At 37.4% G+C, this 22,738-nt stretch overlaps 1 protein-coding gene across 1 annotated transcript in view; it reads left to right on the top strand.

Annotated features, from left to right (window-relative positions):
• Nucleotides 1–1,667: 1,667 nt before the first annotated feature.
• The window catches only part of WFS1 (Wolfram syndrome 1 (wolframin)), a 33,352-nt gene continuing 12,281 nt past the window's right edge, over nucleotides 1,668–22,738 (top strand). The window contains 2 exon segments of the mRNA XM_009586479.1: nucleotides 1,668–1,854; nucleotides 20,627–20,709. Of these exon segments, the coding sequence (XP_009584774.1) occupies nucleotides 1,668–1,854; nucleotides 20,627–20,709 (270 nt within the window).

Genomic DNA, 22,738 nt, shown 5'->3' with positions numbered 1-22,738 from the left:
CTCACCTCTAAGCCTGCAGTAGGGAAACTTGGTGGTGTCTTTTATAGGACAAGTGCAGAGTGGCTTTTAGGACGGGGTATTTTTTTGCTAGCTGACTAACACCGAGGTAAGCGTTTTCCCGTTCCTCGCACGTGTGTTGGAGAGAGGCCTTTGTTGCCCGGTTCCCCCTTCTGGGAGGGGTCCGCCCCAGGAGGGCTGCGGTCTCGCTGTGCAACGCACCCTCCGCCGCTGCCGGCTGGGCTGGAGCCTCAGCGCGTCTTCTCTTGCTCGTCTCTCTTTCAGAGCGCTAAGGTCGAGTTTAAAACCAGATGCAAAGTAACTTTTGTGATTGTATAATGGTTAAAAATACTCATGCTGGTTACTGGGAAAGTATTTTAATCTCTGTGTTTTCCTAGGACTGTTTGAAGGTTGAACTGAAATGTGTTGGTTTATTTATAACTTGATGTAGAAACATAATACAGAAATGCATTGACTTATTTCGGTAAAATATTTTCTGGTTTAGGGAAGCTTCATTTTGGCAAGCAAGTTGTCTAAATTGCAAAGAATATGTTTAATGATGGTGATATTGCTGGTACTTTTCACATCCTGTTGTGATTTTAGTGTTCTACAACATCAGTAGAAATAGTTATTGGCTGAGTTAGGTATTGTATCTTTGATTTTGGCTATACTACTTTCATCTTTAGGTCAGTATTCTGAACATACAGAATTAAAAAATGTAGTTTGTAGCCAGACACCTTCTACAATGTTCCTTGTGAATTGCTTAACTTCAGGGAAGTTGCTGTTAAGCAGCAAGAGTTACTATGTGTTATACTGGGGTAGTACATAATTACCTTCCTACTTCCTGTAAAAGCTAAGCTTTCAGTAAGCACTTTCATAAAAGTTTACTGATTTAAGGAACTTTTTACTATAGAACAGAAATCACATCATCATTTAGGAGAGGGCTTACAGTGGAAGTTAAAAGGCCTTCTCTTGTAAGGAACTGTAAGGCCTTTCCCTCCCTGCCTTAGTGGGTTTTTGTATAAAATTGGATGGCATTTTAGTAGTAAATAAAGTCAGCTTATTTTGGACTGTGTGTATTTCAATTGGAGATGTTTATAAAGAGCATCTTTGGTGGTGTCCCTCTCCTCATTTCCAGTGGCAGAGTTCTACACTTTCTCCTCCTTTGCCTTCTTATCTTTCTTGTCTTTCTCTGTCGCCTGATTAGGTGGTGACTGTGAACCAGGCACTTGATATGAAGTGAATTTTTCTATCATTATAGACATGTCAATACTGTTCCGTAAAAATTTAGGGACTAGCCTTTGTATGTGTAATTAGAACATTAGATTCAAAGAAGTTATTTATATGCAGTATTGACAGGATTGATTCATTAATTTTAGCATTTATCTACACTTGAAAATCAATTCTTACTTAGTTAGGAAAAAAGGCAATCGCTGTTCTGGCACAATGCTATATATGGTCAGTCTTATTCAACAATAGCTGCTTATGCTTGGAATTATTGAAGAATGTATAAATACATCTTGAAGTTGCTATTGGTGGTCTTGCCCTTTTCTAGGCTTTTTGTTCAACTAATTATATAAATATATTCAGATTTTACATTTTTACTCTGGTTTTATGTTGTAACCCTACTATCTGATAATTAATCATTATTCTCTTCTTTTGCAGCTAAAATGAATTCAGATCCTGATCCCCCCTCAAGTCCCTCTCACCCCCAGCTACATCTTGGAAGGTCCCAGCTAAACGCTGCTGCTGTGGACCATAGTGAAAATCAGAAATCTGGACCGTCTTCAGGAGACACTGCAAGTTTTTCTTCAGTTCCTGGCTACTCCCATAGCAGGGAGAAAGCTGAAAAAAATGGTAAGTATGAAAGCAATTTTTATGCAAAATTGACTTCTGTTGGGACATTATAGTGTCTCTTTAAACAGAATTTAGAATACATATACATACAATAAAGTGGGGAAATAAATTTCTCCAATTTCATTTAACCTGTTCTTGTGGAAGAGACTTTTTTCCTGCAGCTTACTTGTGCATATTTTCGAGTTTTCCCATCCAATTTTTCTTATGTGTACAGAGCAACAAGAAAGAAGTTTGTTTGAAAAATTGGCAGGAAGAATTAAATGTAATTTAGCATAATATTAAGGTTTCAATTTAATTTCTTTAGTTAGCTAGATCGTGTGCTAACTATAGCTGTAATATGAATTCTAATGTGGATGAATAAATACTATGGTAATGTAGACTGAGGGAATAATAAGCTGATATATGAAACCAGAGCAACAGAAATGAAGTTAAGATTAGCAGGCAGATAAGAAGTTGGGTTAAGAATCATGATACGCTTTGAAAGGCAGAATGATACTTTTTTTTTTTTCCCCTCAGTGTGAACCCATTGAGTTTCAAAGACACTGAAAACTGATGGGATGAGAGAAATGTCTCGTGCAAAAGGTAGAAAGAAAAATATCTGGTTCCTGTATTCAGCTGCTGAGTTCCAGTTTTAAATTCAGTTTGTAATCTAACACTTGTGCAAGAAGGTCTTGTGTTCGAGGTCTAGCAAAATTACTGCTCTTAAACTTTCTTTAAAATTGGACTTTTGATTCTGAAACTGCGTATGTGCATGCCCTTACATTCATAAATATGAGTCACTTTATTGAAGGTAATAAGGCTATCCAAGAGTTTAAAATCATTAAACGTGTGAATATCTACATGGCATGTATCAGATGCAGCTGAGCTCTGCACATAGTTCAGGCCAATGCTGTGGCTGTGTTAGCACATCTACTGTTTGCACCTAATTCAGAATTGACTGTTGGAACCTTCTGGGTTCTTTGTTACTAAAAGGCACATTCCAGATGGAGGAGAATTTTTTGGATACCTGAATTTCTTGTCATCTTGTCCACCTGTAAAAGAATTCAGAGATGATGAAGAATTGACACTTCTAACATTAATTACATTATTATTATTTTAGGATCAGTGCTAATAGGTATGTTTTCTTCCTTTCTTCATTCTCCAGTTAAAGTATGCCTCAACAGGGAAAGAATAGCAACAATATTAGGAATATGGTATGGAGTTATCTCGGGCTTTGTTATAATATGATTTGAAAGAGGAAAACATAAGTTTCTGTTGTTGGTGCCCACATTCATGCAAGATTCTGAAAATGAATACAAGCTATCAATCTAGTGGTGTTTTACAGAGAGATTCTGTCAGCTATTCTTCTGTAGCTAATTTGGAGATTTTCTTATTCCATATAAATGTTGGACTTTTAAAATCATATTGAGTTTTGTCTTGGTTCTCTTTACAGGTCTGTGTATTTACTAATGATCCCTATGCAGTTTTGTATTACCCCCATCTTAATATACGCAAGTATTTAATGCTGCGGAATGAGCTTCTATTGCCATTGTGTCATGCTGGAGTCTCTAACAACCAAGATTTTGGTGGATTTAGATAGCAAATGTGTTCAGTAAGATCGTGTTTCTTCATCCAGTATTTTCTTCTATGGTTATTTTAGATTTATGTCATTTGTTATAATACTAACAGTTTCTAGAACTGGAAATTCATTTAAAAGAAAGAAAGCAGTTTTCTTCTACCCACAGCAGCATTGGTCATCAGAACTTAGAAACAGGGATTTCAGAAAGAAGTACAAATAGAGAGAAGTACAAATTCACAGTTCCATGTGCATATGGAAACAAATACGAAAAAAGTGATGTGTCAAATAAAAAACTGGCACTTCAGCAATTTTCAAAATATTTGAGCTGACAGAGAAGGTATTCCTTGGAATCACTAGAGCCTTTACCAACAAATAACATTCAAGTTGCCGATAGATCTAGGAAGAGTGAAGGATCTGGTCTCTTACCCATGGCGTGTTGTAGTCTGGCTGTATGAAAGGTCATATGCACATGAACATATGTTCTGGGAAGGGCTGTTCTGACTTCTTTCTTGGAAGATTAAGAAGTCAGTTACTTTGAATATGTGCCACTATGATGATGACTGTAACTCTGAATGATGTAAAAGAGGACAGAAAAAAACAGCACATTGCTGTACAGAAAGCTATCTCAAGAAATATTATTAAATATGTAGAACACTCCTCTTTATTGGTGACTTAAATATCTTGCACAAAATTCTACAAACTTAAATTTGTAATAGAAGTAATTTAATTTTTAATAAATCAGCTCTGATTTCTGTTGGAGAAGGGGAGATGTACAACGTCCATCTCATATTATCTTGAAAGGCAGTTTTCCTTCAAGCCTATCTACCACGTGCCCATGTGCCCTTCCCGCAAAGAAGGTTACTGGTATCCTGGGCTGCATTAGACAAAGCATTGCCAACAGGTGGAGGGAGGTGATCCTTCCCCTCTGCTCAGCACTGGTGAGGCCAAACCTGAGTGCTGTGTCCAGTTCTGAGCTCCCCAGCACAAGAGAGACATGGACGGACTAAGGGCCACTAAGATGATGAAGGTGCTGGAGCATCTCCTGTGAGGAAAGCTGGGGCTGTGCAGCCTGGAGAAGAGAAGGCTCAGGGGGATCTTATCAATGTATATAAATACCTGAAGGGAGGGTGCAAAGAGGATGGAGCCAGGCTCTTTCCAGTGGTGCCCAGTGACAGGACCAGGGGCAGTGAGCACAAACTGGAACACAGGAGGTTCCCTCTTGACATATGTACTTACACTTTTTTGTTTGTGGGGTTTTTTTTTGTTTTGTTGTTGTTTTTTTTTACTGTGAAGGTGACCAAGCACTGACACAGGTTGCCCAGAGAGGTGGTGGAGTCTCCATCCTTGGAGATACTCAAAAGCCATCTGGACATGGTCCTGGGCAACCAGCTGTAGGTGGCCCTGCGTGAGGAGGGGGGGTTGGACCAGATGACCTCCAGAGGTCCCTTCCAACCATTTGGTGATTCTTGAAATATTCTTGCCAATGTATTTGTATTTCTGATCTGTGCTTTTTCTTCCAGTCTCTACTTATATACACTGTGTTTAGGGCTGTAGCATCAATGTGAGTGTTAAGTAATTTATTTCCTGGAAACACCCATCTCCTAGTCCTGCAGCATTATCCATATCTTGCAGCATAATCCAGCAAATTAATGAATGCCCTGGCTCTGACTCAGTAAAGCACTTAAGCGCACACATCCTCAGCTGCACAGGTACTTCATTTGGATTGAACTCCTATACTATAGGTTTTTTCTTAGCAATTTTTCAATCTATCGTCTGCTAATGTATCATTAGGTAGTGTTTTTGTTATTCCTTCTGTAATTCATTTCACAGTGAGAGGTAACAGTGCTTTGAGAATTTATTGTGCAAATCAAATCTGGATGTAATGAAAAAAACAATATTCAATTGTTGAGCTTAAGATGATTTGTAGATATTGTTTTTATCACATTAAAAAAAGAAAAGGAGGGTATTCCTATTTCTACCCAAAGCTGTTGCATTCTCTAGAAAACTTCTGCCTATATAAGTTACTGGGTTTTGTGTATGTGATAGGAATGGAATGAATATCAATACGTCAACTCTCATGTTTAAAAATAAATCTAAAAAATTTTAAAAATGTTACTCTTTCATGGATGTTCCTGGACAGGAAGTTTATTAGTGAGCAAAGCATATACACTACTAATTAGGGCTTCTGAAATTTTAAAACCATTGAGTCATCAGTGTTCATGTAAGCAAATTACAGGAGAGTTGCCAGTTGCTTAAACAAAAAACTTCTGCCATTATTTTAGTAGTCTGTGCCAAGAGGAACATGGTGTATAGCAAGGAGGACCAGTGGGTGCTTGCTAATGAGGTCTAGTGAAGTTTGTTGAAACAGACTAAGACTCAAATCTCCTAAGACCCTTTTATGCCTCCCAGGTGCACAGGCCCCTGGGTTTCTGTCCAGCTGCTACAAACCCCTTTTTGGCATCTGTATTTCATCCGCTCTATGCATCTTCCTTCCTTCAGATACCGGCCTAAAGCAATGCGAAAAGAAATATCTCAGATGAGAGCTCTGGAGGTCCCAACATTGGATTCTCCAAATAGGCTTAAGAACATCATTCTTGCTAGTGGAACCATTTCCTCTATGAGTACACAGAGCAGAGCTAGGAAAAAAGCACCTTCAACATGTTCACTTAGTTAGCATGTGAGTATCTGAATACTGCTGCTATTAATGTAATGGTTTTGGAAGAGATGCAGGTAACTGGTCTGTATTGCTGAGCTAGAGAGTAGCTTTCTGTGGCCCAGTGGATGTTTCACTTTTGATTCAGATGAAAAGAAAGCTGAGTTGAGAGAAACTTCTCACAATACAGTAGTGATCGGATACTTGCCTGGGATGTCTGGATTCAAGTAACTGCTTCAAGTCAGCTATAATGGTAACTTGAACTGGACTGACTCTCACACCAGGTGAATACTGTGCTGAAGGTTATCTGGAGGTGTTACCATTTTTTGTGGCCCAGTGGATGTTTCACTTTTGATTCAGATGAAAAGAAAGCAGATTTGAGAGAAACTTCTCACAATATGGTAGTGATCGGATACTTGCCTGGGATGTCTGGATTCCAGTAACTGCTTCAAGGCAGCTATAATGGTAACTTGAACTGGACTGACTCTCACACCAGGTGAATATTTATTGTGCTGAAGGTTATCTGGAGGTGTTACCATTTTTTGTAATGCTTAAGTACTTTCAAGCGTGTAAAGCGTCTTTCTTAAAAATTGACTGTCTGCCAGTCAGCAGGTAAAAGAGGACATCCTAGGATAATAGAGAAATCTGGGAGGCAGTGTGAAGGTGAATATTCATGTGGATGAAACAGATTTTATTTGGGTTTTACATCATTCATGTACATTTGCTAGCCAGTAAGATTGGAGAGAAGGAATCAAGTAGGAATTCAAAGGTGAGAGTTTGGGAAGTTTTGAGAGCATTGCAAAGCTAAGTTACAGTGTTTGAAGAAACATCTCTTTGGTTAAGGAACTAATTTTTGTTTTGTCCATGTTTTTGCCATTAAGGAAATACACACAAATCTCTTAGTCTAGAATTGAGAACATATGGGGAAGGTATTTGTACTGAGAGCTTTGCAGACAGAAATCAATTTCTTATGTTTTGTTTGTAGATGTGCGGAGTTCTGCTTGTACTTTGGAAGGTTATGAGTTTTTTTTGTATCTCTTGGAAGAGAATTATTTTATAAATTGCGTGACTTAGAATTTATAAATAGTACAAAAAAATTCTTCTGAACAGTTTACAACGCATTGTAACAATGTACAACAGTGCGTCTCCAACGCATTGCTAAATGATAGCTAACGAATAGGGAACCTCTCTAACTTACAAATATTTTCTCAGTGTTAGCCTCTTCCACTTAAGGTTACAAAGAACCTTTGCTTCAAAGCTCTATTTTAGCACTTCTGTGTCTTCATTTTCTGGCAGTTTGCTTGTACAGACTAACTCTTGAGGCAAAGTGAAATGTTTGTGCAAAGCTTGAAGAAATATCAGAAAAATCTTTGATTGTTAGAAGGGGAGGATTATGCCTTGAAGTATTAATTACTTAACAATTTATCTGTCAGTTTATTAATGCCCCTTCAAACTTTACCTGTAATTACTCAGGCTCCTGGAAAGCTCATTTGCCAAGCGTTGCTGTGGGAGAGAAAGGATTCTATCCAAACAAAAGTTAATGACTCTATTTTCAGATAAAATTTTGGGACAGTCATAGTCAGTACAGAACAATGGGAATTGGCTTTTTCACATCTGCTGCTATTGTTGTCAATAACATGCTGGTGTTTTTACCATACATGGGAGTAGGATTGGACACCATTTATTTGAGAAAAGATTCTCCATCTTTGCCTCTTTCACCACTTGAAATACATAAATGTTTTCTATGGCTGATAACAAAGATATTGTTACTGATAACAATTTTTGCATTCACACAATGAACCAGATTAAAGGAAGTGCCCTAGCTCAATCTTCCTCCATTATTTTTCAGGTGGATCGATTTCCTAATCTGTGTTCATTTATGATAACAAAATGTTTGTTCTAGCGTAGTCCCAGGGTGTTAGAGGGATAGAAACGAGCAGCTGAAGAATAGAAGGGGAAGAGCTATATTCACATTAAAAAATCATGTAATGAAATAGGAGTAGCTCTGTAAATCACTCCTATTGTACACTTTTAAAAATTTAATCTAGCATTTGGAATACAATCTTTCAATTTAGTTTCCTCCAAAAGGAATCCAATATGCATGTTCCACTGTGCATACAAAATGCATTAAATGGGAACGGTTGGAAAGTTGGAAGTGCGTTCCTCATCTGAACCAACTCTCTAATACAATGCACCTGCATTCATCAGCAGCAAGAACTGCTAATCTCTGTAGATATTTTGCAGTGGCTTTGGAGGAAAGCATTTGGAAGTACCTAGTATCTGTACATTCATCTTCAAATAAACTACAACAAATCCCTGTTACACTGCAGTAATCAAAGAGAGACTTGAGACTGTTGTGCTGTTAGAGGGGCCCCTTGCAGCAGCAGAAGGCCCGCTTCATTGCGAAGTTAGAAGGTGAGACTGGAAACAGTAAACTGGGAAATAAAACCAATCCTTTGCAAAGTCAGTTAATTAGTAGAAGTGCTTACTAAGCAAGGTAATAAGGCACTGTGGACTTGCAAAACAATTGGGGTGGGTCTTTTTTTAAGGGCCACTCTATTTTGACAGTAAGCTAATGAACTGCTAGAGTGTCTGTGTGTAGAAGAGCCTCCACTGCAGAATTGCTGAAATTCCATTGAGCAATGTGCAGGTTGTTATGGTAACTTTAGGTCTTCACCTACAAAAATATGTGGGCTTGGTGAGGTTTATGATCTCAACTCTTTCTTGCATTGCTTTTCCGCAGGTGGCATTTTTGTTTCGGTTTTTGTTTTGTTTTGTTTTGTGGTTTTTTTTGTGGGTAGGGTTAATAATGATGATTATCAACTGAGAAATGACAAAAAGCTTATTTATTTTTAACTCTCCAGTTTTGGAACATACTAGATTTATCCCAGCTCATCCATAAAGGATTTAATCAGAGATGCCTGCATAGAAGAAGCAGCAGGGCTGTCTCATTAGTTCTGTGTAAAATTATTTTAATGACTTTAAATGATCATTGTACAATAGTAGCTATGCTAGCAAGAAATACGTTTTAAGAATAGTTCTCCTTCCACTTTTAAAATTTATAGTCTCTATAATATCATCATTCCTAGTCTTCCACCTACATGCTTTCTTTTTTATTGCTCTCCTGACAATTTGCCTTCATTTTGTGGGGGTGCAGAAGTTGTTCCCTTTTCAGTTTAATGCTATTTGATGACTTGCAATTGTGGTGTGACTAAGACTATTACCATATCTACAAACGCATTGCTGCTCCCAGAGAAAGCAGAGTTGAGTCCTAGACTTCAACACCTCTGTAAACAAATGTTATTCCCCTATCTCCCATCCCTGTTACCACCTTTAAAAATAGTATGCCTGGCAATGTATGCTAATATAAATATTTTTAATTGTTGTTGGGGCAAGTAGGACCATCTCAAGATCTCACCATGGAAGTTGAAGTGCATGGAAAAAACATGCAATGTACTCTTAATTGTACCAAGCCCTTACTTTGCAGTTAAGGTAAGAATCCAGGAGGCTTCTGAATGGATGAAAGGATTCAGTGCTCATGGATGAGCAAATAAGCGTCTAAAGTTAATAAAACCATTTATCAAAACAGTGACGTTTGTTGTACAAAATATTTCTCCCTCTCCAGTCAGTTCCTCTGTTTGTGTCATTATATTCTATATGTAAAATCATGTTTATGACGTGATGCTTAATGCCTGCTTTTAAGTGGAATGTCAGTCTTTCCAGAAACTTTACTCCTACATAGGTATGGCACATAATACCACTGAACTTTTGGAGCTTGTGGAAAGTGAGTAGGAGGATTTCTCTAGAGACTCAAAGTGGTTCCGCTGAACACTGAAAGCTCAACAGTACAATCCAGTGACACACAAAAGCTATTAGAACCTTAATTTTTGTTACAAAATGTACAGATCAACTTTTTCTAAAAGCACGTTGGTAATAGACAATCTACCTGTGGATGAACATTTTAAATCTCTTTTTCCTGAAAGAAGGAAATCGGACACCTTTCACTTTGGAGATATGCTGACATAGCATCTTGTAGCAAATGAAAGGATTTTTTATTTTGTCATCAGTAGGTGTATGCCTTTGCTCCTAAGTGTGTCTGAGATTCTAGAGAGCTTGTTTCATAGTGAAGACAAAACCTGTAATAAAAAGCTGTGCACTGTTCCCTGAAAATTTTGCATTTGTTGGGTTTTGATAAACTTAGCAGATTTGTCCTTATAGAAGAACTTTTCCTGCAAAAAATCCTGTGTAACACTGTATCAGAATTAACCACCATACACTTGAAAAAGGGACTGGAGCTATATAGGACGTGACTCCAGAAGAAATGCCTTCTAGGGAGACTGCACAAAATGTGTTCTGCTGTATCTGTTTTGGTTCATATCCCTGGGCAGGCATGCCCTTAAGCTTTCATTTTCCTACTTTTTCCTTGACTATTTATTGCTTGAACAAATATGCCTGCATTATTTACTTTATATGTGCATGCATTCTTGTTGCTTGCTTCCCACCTGTTATAAAATCTTAAGATTTAAACATTGTAAAGTTTTCTTTGTATTTACAAATGAGCTATTGCTGAGAATCTGCAAGAAAATGATATTCTATAGCTAGTGTATTTAATTTGCGAACTTCTTAAAGCAAATTAATTCTGTCTTCCAGCATAAATTAACTGCTTCACTTTGGTGACAGGCTATTATTTCTGATGCTTCAGTCATGCTTTGTTTCTTTTTTTTTTTTTTTAAGTAGCCCAAAAAGACCAGATGATTACAACACAGTCCTATCTTAGTTTTGAACTCTGTAGCAAGACCTCTACTGACTTTATAAGAAGCTATAACAGCTTCTCTTTCTGACTGTAACCCTAGCAAAGGTAAATATTGGAGGAATAGAGAACAAGACTGATGAAAGCTGAGGAGTAGGAGACAGAATTCCCCTAGAGCAGTGGTTTGAGAATCCCATTCAGTTGGCCAGAGCCAAAAGATGCCAACGCTTCAAAGCAGTCTGCAAATACAGAGTTTTTGCAGGTGGGTTGTCCTTAGCAGCTGGATGCTTGGTTTTTAAGAAGCCAAACGATGCTTTTTCTCTTTTAGTTAATTTTAACTTTATTCTACAGAAAGCATTGAAATCCAGGGGACAGAGAACACATTTTGGGGCCCTTAAATGCAAACTGAGGATGAAAAATGAACGTTGAAAAATGACTGGCTTCCAGCAACCTGACTTTCTTTGTGGATGTTTATGGTAATAATTAAAGTGATACGCATCCTTTCTGTGTGCCACCCTGACTTCCTTTGGGACAGGATTTATAGCATGTTTTTGAGCTGCTACTAGCTGTTTCTTTTTCAAGCTAATCCAGTGCTGGGTCAGATAGCTACAGTTTATATTAAACTCTAGTTTCCCTGATGAAGCTTGTGGCACAGAGTGCAGTTATAACTCTGAACTTAACGACAGTAGAACAGTTTGACTCTATCTGCAAGTAATACTTAGGCACTTTTATTATCTTAATATTAAGTATGGGATAAGCTTTACATGTTGCACTTCAGAGGCATGTTTTTGTGGAAATCTCTAAAAATAAAAATCGAGCTTTAAGTTCATCATAATGAAAGTCATGGAAGAGGCTTTTTCAAATACGGTAACTAATCCTGTATCTGTCTTTTCTGTGTCATGTCTGTCTCCACCTATGCATTTGTTTGTTCAGCTTGCCTTGTGGAGCATGGTGGGAGCAGTGGAGTTGAGCAGCAAACATAGGTTATTCATACTAGTATCCTCTCAAAGTAAAAGCAAGTAATTTTCTTTGTAATTCAGGCAGTACTTTCCTTTCAGATTCAATTACAGTAAGGCCTTCTTGCTAAAGCAGTTAAGTGACATATGCCTGAAGCTTCAAGTAAGTACAGTGCTGTGTGACAAAGATTGGTTCAGACATCACTACACTTCATGGTATAAGGAGAATTCGTTCATGTGTGGGAGAAGATCTAATGTCAAAGATTACATTCTTCCCTCCCTGCTCCCACCCCAGTGATTTAGCTGGTGGAAGGACCTGTGGATGAAAGCTTGTTCCATACTACTCTTCATCAAACATGTAAATTACTCTTGTCAGTTAATAACATGTAGCTGAGGGAAATGCTTGACATCCTGTGACTTCTTATAAGTACAAACCCCGCTTACATTAAGTAGAGAGCTTACTGGATAAAGCTAATGAAAACACAAAGCGCAGTTTTTCTTCCTCTGGATGCCATCCAGCTTTTTCCTCTCTCCTACCTGAACTAACACTGGAGTGTTACAGTTTGTGAATTCTGTGTGAAGGATCACAGAAGTTGCTATCAATGCTCAGTGTTAATATGGGAGAACTTGAATGGTGACAGACTTTTCCAGGTTCAAGATTCTTGTTATCTTTTTCATGAGAATCCTTTACGTGATTGTTTACAGCATGCCTGTTACAGTCAGGGAGCTTTTTCTAAATGCAATGCTAGTGCTGTCCCTAGTTGATTTTATTCGTATTTTACTGAGATGTTAAAGGTGTTCAACGGCAGCTATTTCCTTCTCAGAATGTTCTTCTTTAGCACCTTGCAGCCTAGAGACTTCCTTGCTAGTGGCGAGATCTTTGTATTTCATAGTGCTTTCTGTTTTGTTTTTTTTTTTCCTACCTTTGGTTTGTCCCATTGCTTTTTAAACTCATTTGGCATTGGCCAAATACTTTTAAGCTGTTGATGCCCTTTAGTTTTTGGGTTTGGTAAGACATTGAATAGTCTCTCTGTTTACCTTCTCCATTTTGCAAATTCTTCATATGTCTAGTGCCATTCTTCTCAGTTTTCTCCCCAGGTTGAAAAGCCCTGATAATAGTGTCTTACTAGCACTGAGCAGGATTGGTTTGTTTTGGTTTTTTTTTCCACAAAAAAGTGTGTTACAACTCCAAGGTTTTATTCTGAGTGGTAATAGTTCAGAGCTTATCACTGTGTGTACAATGATAAGGTGTCTTCTTGTTTTGCATTTACTGCATTTCATCTGGCCTTTTACCACTTAATCAGTCATTAAATTCTTTTGCAGGTTTTGTTTGGATTTGTTTTGGGTTGATTTGGTTGGTTTTTTTTTTTTTTTTTTTTTGTAGTAATCGCTTCTGAGGTGTGTTTTTGGCCTGAATAACATAGAATCAACATTAGACATTGTCATCTCCATGTTAGGCCCCCCCCTTTTTTTTTTCATTCACACAAATGCGTTGAATAATATAGGCCTTATTGTATATCCCTGCATATCTAAACTGATAATCTTTCCCCTGGGAGAAAGAGAGCTGTATATTTCTATTCTTTGTTTTTTATTTCTGAATCTCTTTCTTACCCATGTAACAGCCTACCTTTGTTTAGAGGACTTCTGTGAGAAGCTTTACTCACTGCCTTTGGAGATAGAAATATGAGCTGGATCTGCCTGTCCTCCAACCCTTTGACTCCTTCAGGGATGTCTTATGTCAAGGCTTTTTACACAAGATCTGCTGATTTTACCCAGTATATCTTTTTTTTGCCTCCTCCACAGGCTTATGATTTTTTTTTTTTCCTTCTCTGTATTTGCCTTGTAGGGATATCAGATTTAATGGTCTCTATTATCACGGATCTCTCTGGTATCGTACTTGCAGATTTCCATTTCTCAGTTTTCAATGAGAGGCTACACACTGCAGTATATAGTTCAATAGAACACTTGGATAAGCAACTAAGAGAAACTACAGTTTTAAACACGATTAAAAGAAATCATAGCTTCTTTTTGAAAGAAGATGTTTGAGACTGCTGCACAGGAACTTCTCAACGCTATTCCCAGGCAGGGAAAAAAACCCATGTTTTAGTAGATCTATTTTACTGCAGCCTTCTGTTTTTCAAATAGTCAGTTGCTGTTGAACTGTCTGTAGGACCCATAATCTGCTAAGCTTGCTGATCCTTGTGTGCTTGAAAAAGGCATACCATCTATCATGGTATATGTTTTAAATTCGTGTTTTTTCTATTTTTCTTTGGTTTGGCATGACCTTAGCTTTACAAGGATGTATTCTTATTTCTAAGAACTTTCTTTCTCCTCCTCTTTTTTCCAATCTGGCTTTGCTTTTAAATACGACTGTAGCAGATTTTTTGCTTCTGACACTCCTATCTGGGTACTAAATCTGACTTGCTGCTATGGAGTGGCTCACTAACCTCTTAAACTAGGTTCTGTGCACTGCTCAACTAGAAGCAAAAATTGTATTCTGTCTTTCGGTTTCTCTGATTAGTTACTTCATGAAGTTATTTATTAAATATATCTAAAATCTTATCTTGATACCATTCTTGAATGCGATACTTTCTGGGAGGTATTTGAGGTCATTATTGCTGTTTTCTGGCCTTTTTGCTGTTCTTACTTCTCTCAGTGTGTCTTAGTTGTGTTTATTCCAACAAAAGATCAAGGAAACTGCATTTAAGGTCTTTTATTTAAAAAATGCTAAAATTTGCAAGATCATTTGTGAAATTGATTACTTACCATTGCTTGGCCCACTTTGCTGGGCCACCTTGATAGCAATTTTCATCTGCGGCAACTGTCAAATTTTCTCATGAAATGGTAAAAATGTTTATGTACTTTTCTAGGTGTATTTGGTGAGCTTGGAAGCATTACCACTGGCTAAGACTGAACGTATCAGATATATTGTGCGTACGCTTAACTCTTCCTGACTATTTTCAGTCACTTGCTGAACACTAGCTCTACTAATAAAATGGGAAGGCCAATCCAGAAATCTTGTTTCGTATCTTGTCATCTCAAATCCTTTATTCTCCCCAACACATGGGTTTTTTCCTCCTCCTCCTGCACATCCCTGTCACTTTCTTTTCTGAGCCCAAATGAATGCTTGTAGTCGTGATCATATAAAGTGTGTATGCTATACAGGTTTCCTTCGTACACTTAGTGTGGGTGTTGCTTAATGCATTAATTTTTTGTTCAGTAGAGTTTCCATGCAGCTTTAATATTCACTTGTAAAACCTGTAATTTCTTTTAAACTTACATATTTCAAATGAATACTTCATTATTGCTTCCTGTCTGAGAAACTGCTTTCAGTTTTCCTTTTACCCTGTTCTCATTGGGTTTCCACTGTTCAAAGCACTTGGAAGTACTTGGCTTGTGTTTGTGTAAAAAATTATTTATTGTGCATGATAACATAACTGTCTTGGGGCTGGCCCCCAATAACTGCATGAACAAATAAGATCTTAAGCTCAAAAGGCATAAGAGATAGTGATCCTTTAAAATACCAATTTTTTTGCTTTGGTATTCCATGTTCATGGTCTTTACTGTCTTGTTTTATCCGGAGTTCGGGTGCTGTAGCTGTGACCTAAGAAGAAAGAGCTGTGTGCACCTGGCCAGGGGGTGATAATAGCAGGCAAGGTGCTAAAACTCCCTTGTTCTGGGTAAATCCACTCTGCTGAGAGCTTGAATGTGTTTGTGTTGGTAGGAAAGTAAATCAACAAACACTTTTATTATTCAACATGCACTTTATTGACTCTTTCTGCGTGAAATAACTTTAATAGTTTTGTTTTGTTTTGTGTTTTTTAAGGAAGGCAGTGATTCCTAGTGGTTAGAAGAGCACTTAGAAAATTGAGGTTGTTTTATGTGGTAGGTGTCTGTGTGTATACATACAACTAAAAATCTTTCCTTACATGAAAGGATTATTATTTATGTGCCTTTAAATATTTTAGAGTTCATGAATGGAAGTGTCATACACAGTGTAATTGAACATGCTATTTTTTTTGAAACAATGTTTGTCTAAATCGTGTGTAAAACATTTTGCTAAATATGTCAGCAGACACTTTGCAACAAGTCAGCCAAACTACAGTGATGCACACGTGATGTGTTTCGGTTGTGTATGTTAAGGGTATTAGAAAGTTTGGGAATCTGTTGCGTCCATCACTGATACTGGGAAGGAAATCTTATGACAACCACAGCGTACTCTGGTTGTCTAAAAAATCTTTTGCATTGAAAAGATTTCTTATCTAGATTGTGTAAGTCCATTCTTCAAAACCTTGTATGAATGTTGAAGAGTTTGTTGGGGTTTAATCCTTGATGTAGTCCAAAGATGAGGCTTATACATGTTACTTAATCAATGATGGCATCTTCCTTTTGTGACTTAAAAATTTTAAGCACTGATACCTTGCAATCTCACTTGGACTAATCCCCTAGTATGGATTAACTGCCTTTTTGTCAATTTAATTGCTAAATTTCAGAGGTAAGGGACAATAATTGCATCTTAACATAGTATTGCATAGTATTCTTTAAAAAACTGAAATGTTTTCTTTTGCAACATTTCCTATTTCTACCTAACAGAAACAGTAAAAATGCCTGCCTGTGCTGAAATGAATGCTAAATTTCTATTTAAGCCTATAGCAGCAAAGCTGGAATCTTACTTTATGTAGTCAATATGCCAAGTAACGTGTAAAATTTCAGAAAGTAAATAGTAGTCTTCATCAGCCTGTTTACAACCTACCTATATAAACAGCTGTGTTTAGAGTTCCATATTCTGAGTATTTTTCCTGGAGTTGTAAAACATACTTTTTACTAGTAAACAGAAATGACTCTAGTAATGTTTTGATAGCACCTTTTGAAGTCTATCAGCTAATAATACACAGTTTTAGCTTACTCTTCTAAATGCTGTATATGACTGAAATGCACACAGGTTTTTATCAATTTCATTGTACTGAGTCTTTTTTAATAAGTGCTTAAATAAAATAGGTTTTAAGTGACAGCTTTAACATGTTAAATGAAAGGCCTGAATTTCAAAAGTGGATATTTCTGTAGCCCTTCAGAGGTTTAAATGCTTTCTGTAGTATAAGGACATAAACGCAGCAGACTCAGAACTATATCTGCTTAATTCTTTGCAGATCACAAATAGGTTTTTTCCACTTTTTTTTTTTTTGGAGGGGAACTGAGAAAATTAAAGATACCATATCATTTCATACCTTAAGCTTAAGACTTAATCACACAGAATAATAAAAATAAAACATTAAAATTTTGTTAATAATGTCATTGTTCCAATATCCACTGAATAATTTGTTGAGTGACCTGTCTCTGTGAAGGTAGAATTAACTAAATTGGGAACTGAACCACAGAGCAGCCTGGTGATGAACTAAGGTTTACACAGGGTCTTGGTGGCAGAGTAGGAACTACAGCCAAATATTAAGTACTAACCACACTTTCATGTCCCTGTCCTGTCTTAACTTGTTTCTTATATGAATGCTACATGCCACCTAAAACTTGTGTGCTTTCACTTGCCTGCTTTCATTTGAATGACTGCGGTGTTTGTGAACCTTGAATAACTGATAGACTTCATTGGCTTATATAAATGTATCTGACACACAACAGCTAGTGAAGTCTATTTTAATTGTCATAAAAGATACATGAAGTATTGTAAGATGAATGTTCTTCTCTTCTGGAAATTTTTGTATTCAAGACAGAGTAAAATTTGACATTAGAAAGACATGAGTTTTTAGCGAAGCTGGAAAATAAAAGCTTCTACTGACAGCATTTCCATTGCAGTACTCTTATGTGGGAGGAATACACATCAAGACATTTTCTGACTAAAAACACACTTAAGAACAAGGGTGATAAGTTACAGATCACCACTTTTTATGGTATTTTTATGGTGGGTGCGTTTACTCTTGTATAGTATTTGTTCTAGTGTTGAGCTGAAATGAAAGAAAGTGTGTGTTGTCCATCCCTGTTCCAAAACACACTTTGACTGTGTTTTGGACCTTTTTCCTTCAGAATCTGACCTAAATACTTCATGAGAAAGTAAATTGATATGGCAGCCACGAAACTTGAGTTGTTCTTGCTTTATCTTTTTACTTATCCTCTTGCTTATCCTTTAAGCAAAGGAAAAACATTGCTAGTTATGGGAACACTATGATACTAAGCTATTCTAAATTTGATCTCCAAAACACTCCACAACCTGCTCTTCCACCCTTGCCCTACAACTACGGAACCAACCCACAACCCACAGACATAATTTTAATTAACTATCTTTTATTTATATTTATAGGTCACATGTGAGAATACATAGAAGTGATAACTGGACGGAAGGGATTGGGCAGTAGGTTGAAAATAACAGCAGAAAGCATTTCTTTCCCCTGGCAGTGAGCTCTGTTCGAACAAACATTTCAACACATTTGCTGCAGTATCAGCACGTTTTATTTTCTGTTCTCAGTGAAGGTGGTAGTTGGACCATAAGGCTGCACATTTTTAATTTTGCTTTTTTTTTTTTTTACCAACTTTGCAAAGAACATTATTTACGTGTTAATCTGCAATGTGATTACAATAAAGTAACTATATTCTGATGTTGAAGAAGCAAAATGAGAATGCTTTACAGCTTTTTATTGTAGTAAGTGTCCTTATCTAACAAACATTGATCTGAGCAAGAGATGGAAGGGGTCAGAGCCATGCCATGCTCCTAAGTGTGGCAAGTGGAGCAAGGGAGAAAAGAAGCCACTTCGCCTGTATAAGCTGCCAGAGCACCACTCTTCTTATTAGGGCTTTTATCAGTTTAGCAAACTGCTTTCTATAGCTTGCTGCTTTGTGTGTGTGTATAAATTCCACTTAATTATCAAACACTAACTTCTGAATAGTGCCTCCTATATTGATTTATCCAGAGTATACTGAAATGTTTGTGGTGGTCTCATCTTGGCATGTAGAAAACCCGGAACAGAAAAAAAAAATCCATAGCCAAGACTGTTGCTGCTGAAACTTTGATGCAGAAGAAGTTAATGAATGTGAAAGCACAGGAAGAAACAAGTACTGCTTTGCCCAGCTTTTTTCATTTGGGTGGGGTAGATGGATGAATATTATGTTTCTTTCAAACAATATGCTCTTTCCTTTAACTTCTTGTTTATTGTAAGCAGAAAGCCCCTGAGTGATGTCTGTTGGTGTGAGTGGTGCCATCTGGAAAACAGGCTTCTGACTTTGTTTAGAGTTCAATCCTGCTGGTTATATATCAGAGCGAGGAATTAAGTGGTTAATTTTGCCGGGATGTGTTTGCCTATTTTACAATAATATTTTTACAGCTTTCTGAAAAGACCGAGTGCTAAATGAGAATTATTTTTCATTACGTGCCTTGTTTAGCCAGACAACATGTTATAATCTGGCATTAGTACTTTTCCAAGTGGAGCTTGGCAGACAAAACTGTGGCATGGTGAAGGAGAAAACTTACTTCATGGTTTGCTCTTGTTAATTTTAATGAAAGCCTTGGCTTGTAGCCTGTTCTTGTTTGGAAATAGTCCTGGTACCAGGGATGTTAAGAATGTAAGTAGCCCTGTTCTTCGGGAGATTATTTGGAATCGGGTTTATTCCTTCCTTCCTCCCACCTTTTGAAAAAGAGCTGATACTAAATGGCACCTCAGCAGCGGGGCTGCTTACCAGCTTCTCGCATGATTGCTGCCCAAATTAGGCAGAGGCTGAAATCTGTAACTTTGAGCAGATGCCAGAAAGTTTCTCTCAGTCGGTTTCCTACGTTTGGAAACTTCGTTTCCTAACTGTACTGTCTCATGCTGTCTGTACCCTCAGCGCAGAGCTACCAAGCATCAGGGTGTGTTTGGTGACCTTGCAAGGCAAGGTGGTACGTACAGGTCAAGTTTTGGTGCTTACTGTTGAGTTTGGATCTTCCTTTCTAACCATGGGTTTAGGCTGGCTGGTCAACTGTTATTCTGAATCAGTGGTCTGTTGTCCTTTCTTGTGCTTACCCAACTTAAAGCGTACAAGTTATATTGATTTTTCTCTTTAAAATTCTTCCAAACTGATTTATGAGAAATCTTCTCATAAAAAGTAGCAGTTCTGGCCTTTGTCAGCTTTTCCATTAAATTTATTCTTCATTCATCAAGTAGCACGCAGCATGATGTTATTTACAAACACTGGATGTCAGATAAAGATCTCAAGGTTTTTTCTTTATGATTGGCTGGTGAAGCAATATGATGCTTGTGAAGAAAAAAATTGTTTAAGTCTGTATGTGTGCAGTAGATAAATAAGGAAAAAAAGCTAGGTGCCAGTGTGGAACTGGACACAAAACAGTAAAGTCTATAATGTGTAATCATTGTTAGTTTCTGTGTGCTCCAGAGACTGAGGAGCTGAGCTTTCAAATATACTGGACATGTTTTAAAGGCTGGTTAATTTTTCAAAACTCTTGAAAAGGCTTCGCTACTAAATAAAGAGGCTGCCAGGTGAAAGACTGAAGTGCTATCAAGAATAAGTATAGTAATAGTACAAAAGCTGATCCATACTACATGTTCCACATGTGCTCATATTTATCATAATGAATATTCTTCTATTAAGAAATGAATCCTTTGGAAGTAAATGAGAAACTGTAAACTGTATGTGTCATCCTGTGGCAGGTACCAAATAAGAAATAATGGTAAATAGCTGAAGTACAGCACTCAGATGGAGTGTAAATATTGTAATGAGTTAATTTCCGCTGTTCTTGCAAAACACTCGTGTTGAATTTTTTAGATCTAATCCTTTAATTCTTCAACCACATATAGCAGTTATTTATGAAATACTTTCAAATATTGCTAGTAAACAGTTTTCTTTATCAAATTAATTTATAGAGGGCATGAAGGAAGAACCTGAAGTGCTCTTTGAGGAACTGCTTGAAAGGGCCAAAGCTGGAGAACCAAAAGCACAAACGGAGGTAATTTTATATGCTCTTTGTCCAGTCTTATTTGTTCTTAATTCCAAAAATAGCACACTCTGCTGTAGAACTGTTCTCTCTTCTGTAGTTGAACTGTATCTGTTTTAATCTTAAACTATTCAAAGAAAGGTGATGCCAGATGGTTTCTCCGCCTTGAGAAATGCTGCTTGCTTGGGAGTGTTACCGGCTTCAGGTCCAAACTCTTGAGTAAGCCTTTAGGACACATATGAAAACAGGGAGGGTAGGCTGAGAGCGTAGAGAAGGTACAGAACTGCTTTTGCTTTTTTTTAAAAGCATGTGCCGAAGAGTTACTTGTGGAGGTGTGCAGATAGGGACTATTAAATGCTGTTGGTTCAGCGCTGCACTACATACAAAGACACCAGGACTCTTAGGCTGGATTCTGTGGAAGAAACTGCCATTGAGGTGCTTTAGCAGGAACAGAGGTTGGTTGATGTTCTTATACCATTTCTCTGTTGAATTAACACATTTTGGAAAAGAAGCCCCTTGGTATTTATTGAAATTAGCTATGTTTAGTTGTGTAATGGCAGATACAATTGAATTAATAATGGCAGTCTGTCCCTGTATGTGTTAGCACTTCAGGTGTCCCTTAGGTTTTAAAAAAATTGTACCAGTTTTCAGCTGCATTCCATTGTCTGGTGTATTGGTCTAGTATAAATAGCTTAAAATTGTTTAGAAGGGTTTTAATTTGTGTTTAACTTGGTTAGTGTTTTATTCGAGCATTCTTTTCCAGCTTCAGCTTTGATGGCAAAAGGGAGTGGTTATGGTCTCCTACATGCTGGTTAGAGATTTGGGTTTTTCCCCAAGGATCACCACTCTTTTTGCTAATAAAAATAAAAGGTGGGGATGGGAAAGAAATACTTTTAAAGCTGGTAAAAAAAATACGGCAATGCCAGGCTCACTCCTCACTCCATCTCAACTTGTTTGAGGGGCAGGCTGTCCTTGGAGTTGTAACCCGAGACAGTAACAAGTTCCTCACCTTTGAAACAGCTGGTGGCTTTGTGGAGGATGAAGCTTTAGCCTTGAGGGAATCGCTGCTGTAAAATCCACGTTTTGGCTCTATTCCTCCACCACAAAAGAAAGCAAACCCCATAAATATTCTTTCAGGATATAACTTCCAGCTGAGTAAGAAATACTTTATGTGATCTAAGCCTATGATGTGTGCATATGTATGTATATAAATAATAATTTTTTATGTTTCTCAATTCATTCCGCCTTCACTCCCTTCCTTTAGTGTGTACACTTTCTATTCCCACACAATAATGGGTTTCTTGTCGTAAAGAGATCCAGCATACAATTTTGTTTCAGTATGCACTCAGGATGAATTGATTGCCTGAAAAGGAACCCCAAATACAGTCATTTCTTTTCTATGCAATCAAATTTCTTGTGACATGGGGAGAGGGAATTAACTTTTAGTTTTTAAAACCCTAAAAAATATATTTCTTCCCTATTGTTGAATACGTCCCTTTAGAATCAGTTAGAAAAAACGTATTTTTATTTCTTACCTTTGTAGGAGTACGAGTGAGAAGCTGAGATGGCACTGTTGTGCTGTGTGCTAATAATCACGAAGTCAAACACAAGAAATCACTTGGTTCACTGGCTTGTAGTTATTACTATGAGTTTATTCAAAAATAACCCTGCAATGACTATGGAAATAAATGCACTCTGAGTGGCTGTCAACCTGTATTACCGTAGCTTTATGTAGTTTCTTTATTGAGAAATAACTGTTCAGCAATTATGTAAACGAAACACCCGCAGCTGGAATTCGGTAATGGAGAAAAGGCAGCTCTGTGTCTTTAACCGGAGGATGTCTGCAAGGGGACTGCTTGAGATAACCACCTCGGTTAGCAAAGCCCACAGATGAGAGCAACCTTTGGAGAAGTACAGTATGAAGATCTGTGTTAAGCCGTTACCAACTATGACTTCATTTCACAGTTTTAGCTCATGGGAAAGAGATAATCCCTGATTGCTTAAATGACAAATCTGAGGTTAACTCCTTTTCCCATCAGTT

Source organism: Fulmarus glacialis, unplaced genomic scaffold, assembly GCF_000690835.1.
Source record: "Fulmarus glacialis isolate BGI_N327 unplaced genomic scaffold, ASM69083v1 scaffold11361, whole genome shotgun sequence".
In the NCBI taxonomy this organism is placed as follows: domain Eukaryota; kingdom Metazoa; phylum Chordata; class Aves; order Procellariiformes; family Procellariidae; genus Fulmarus; species Fulmarus glacialis.
The sequence above is the reverse complement of the archived record's forward strand: the minus strand, read 5'-3'. Positions and strand labels throughout refer to the sequence as shown.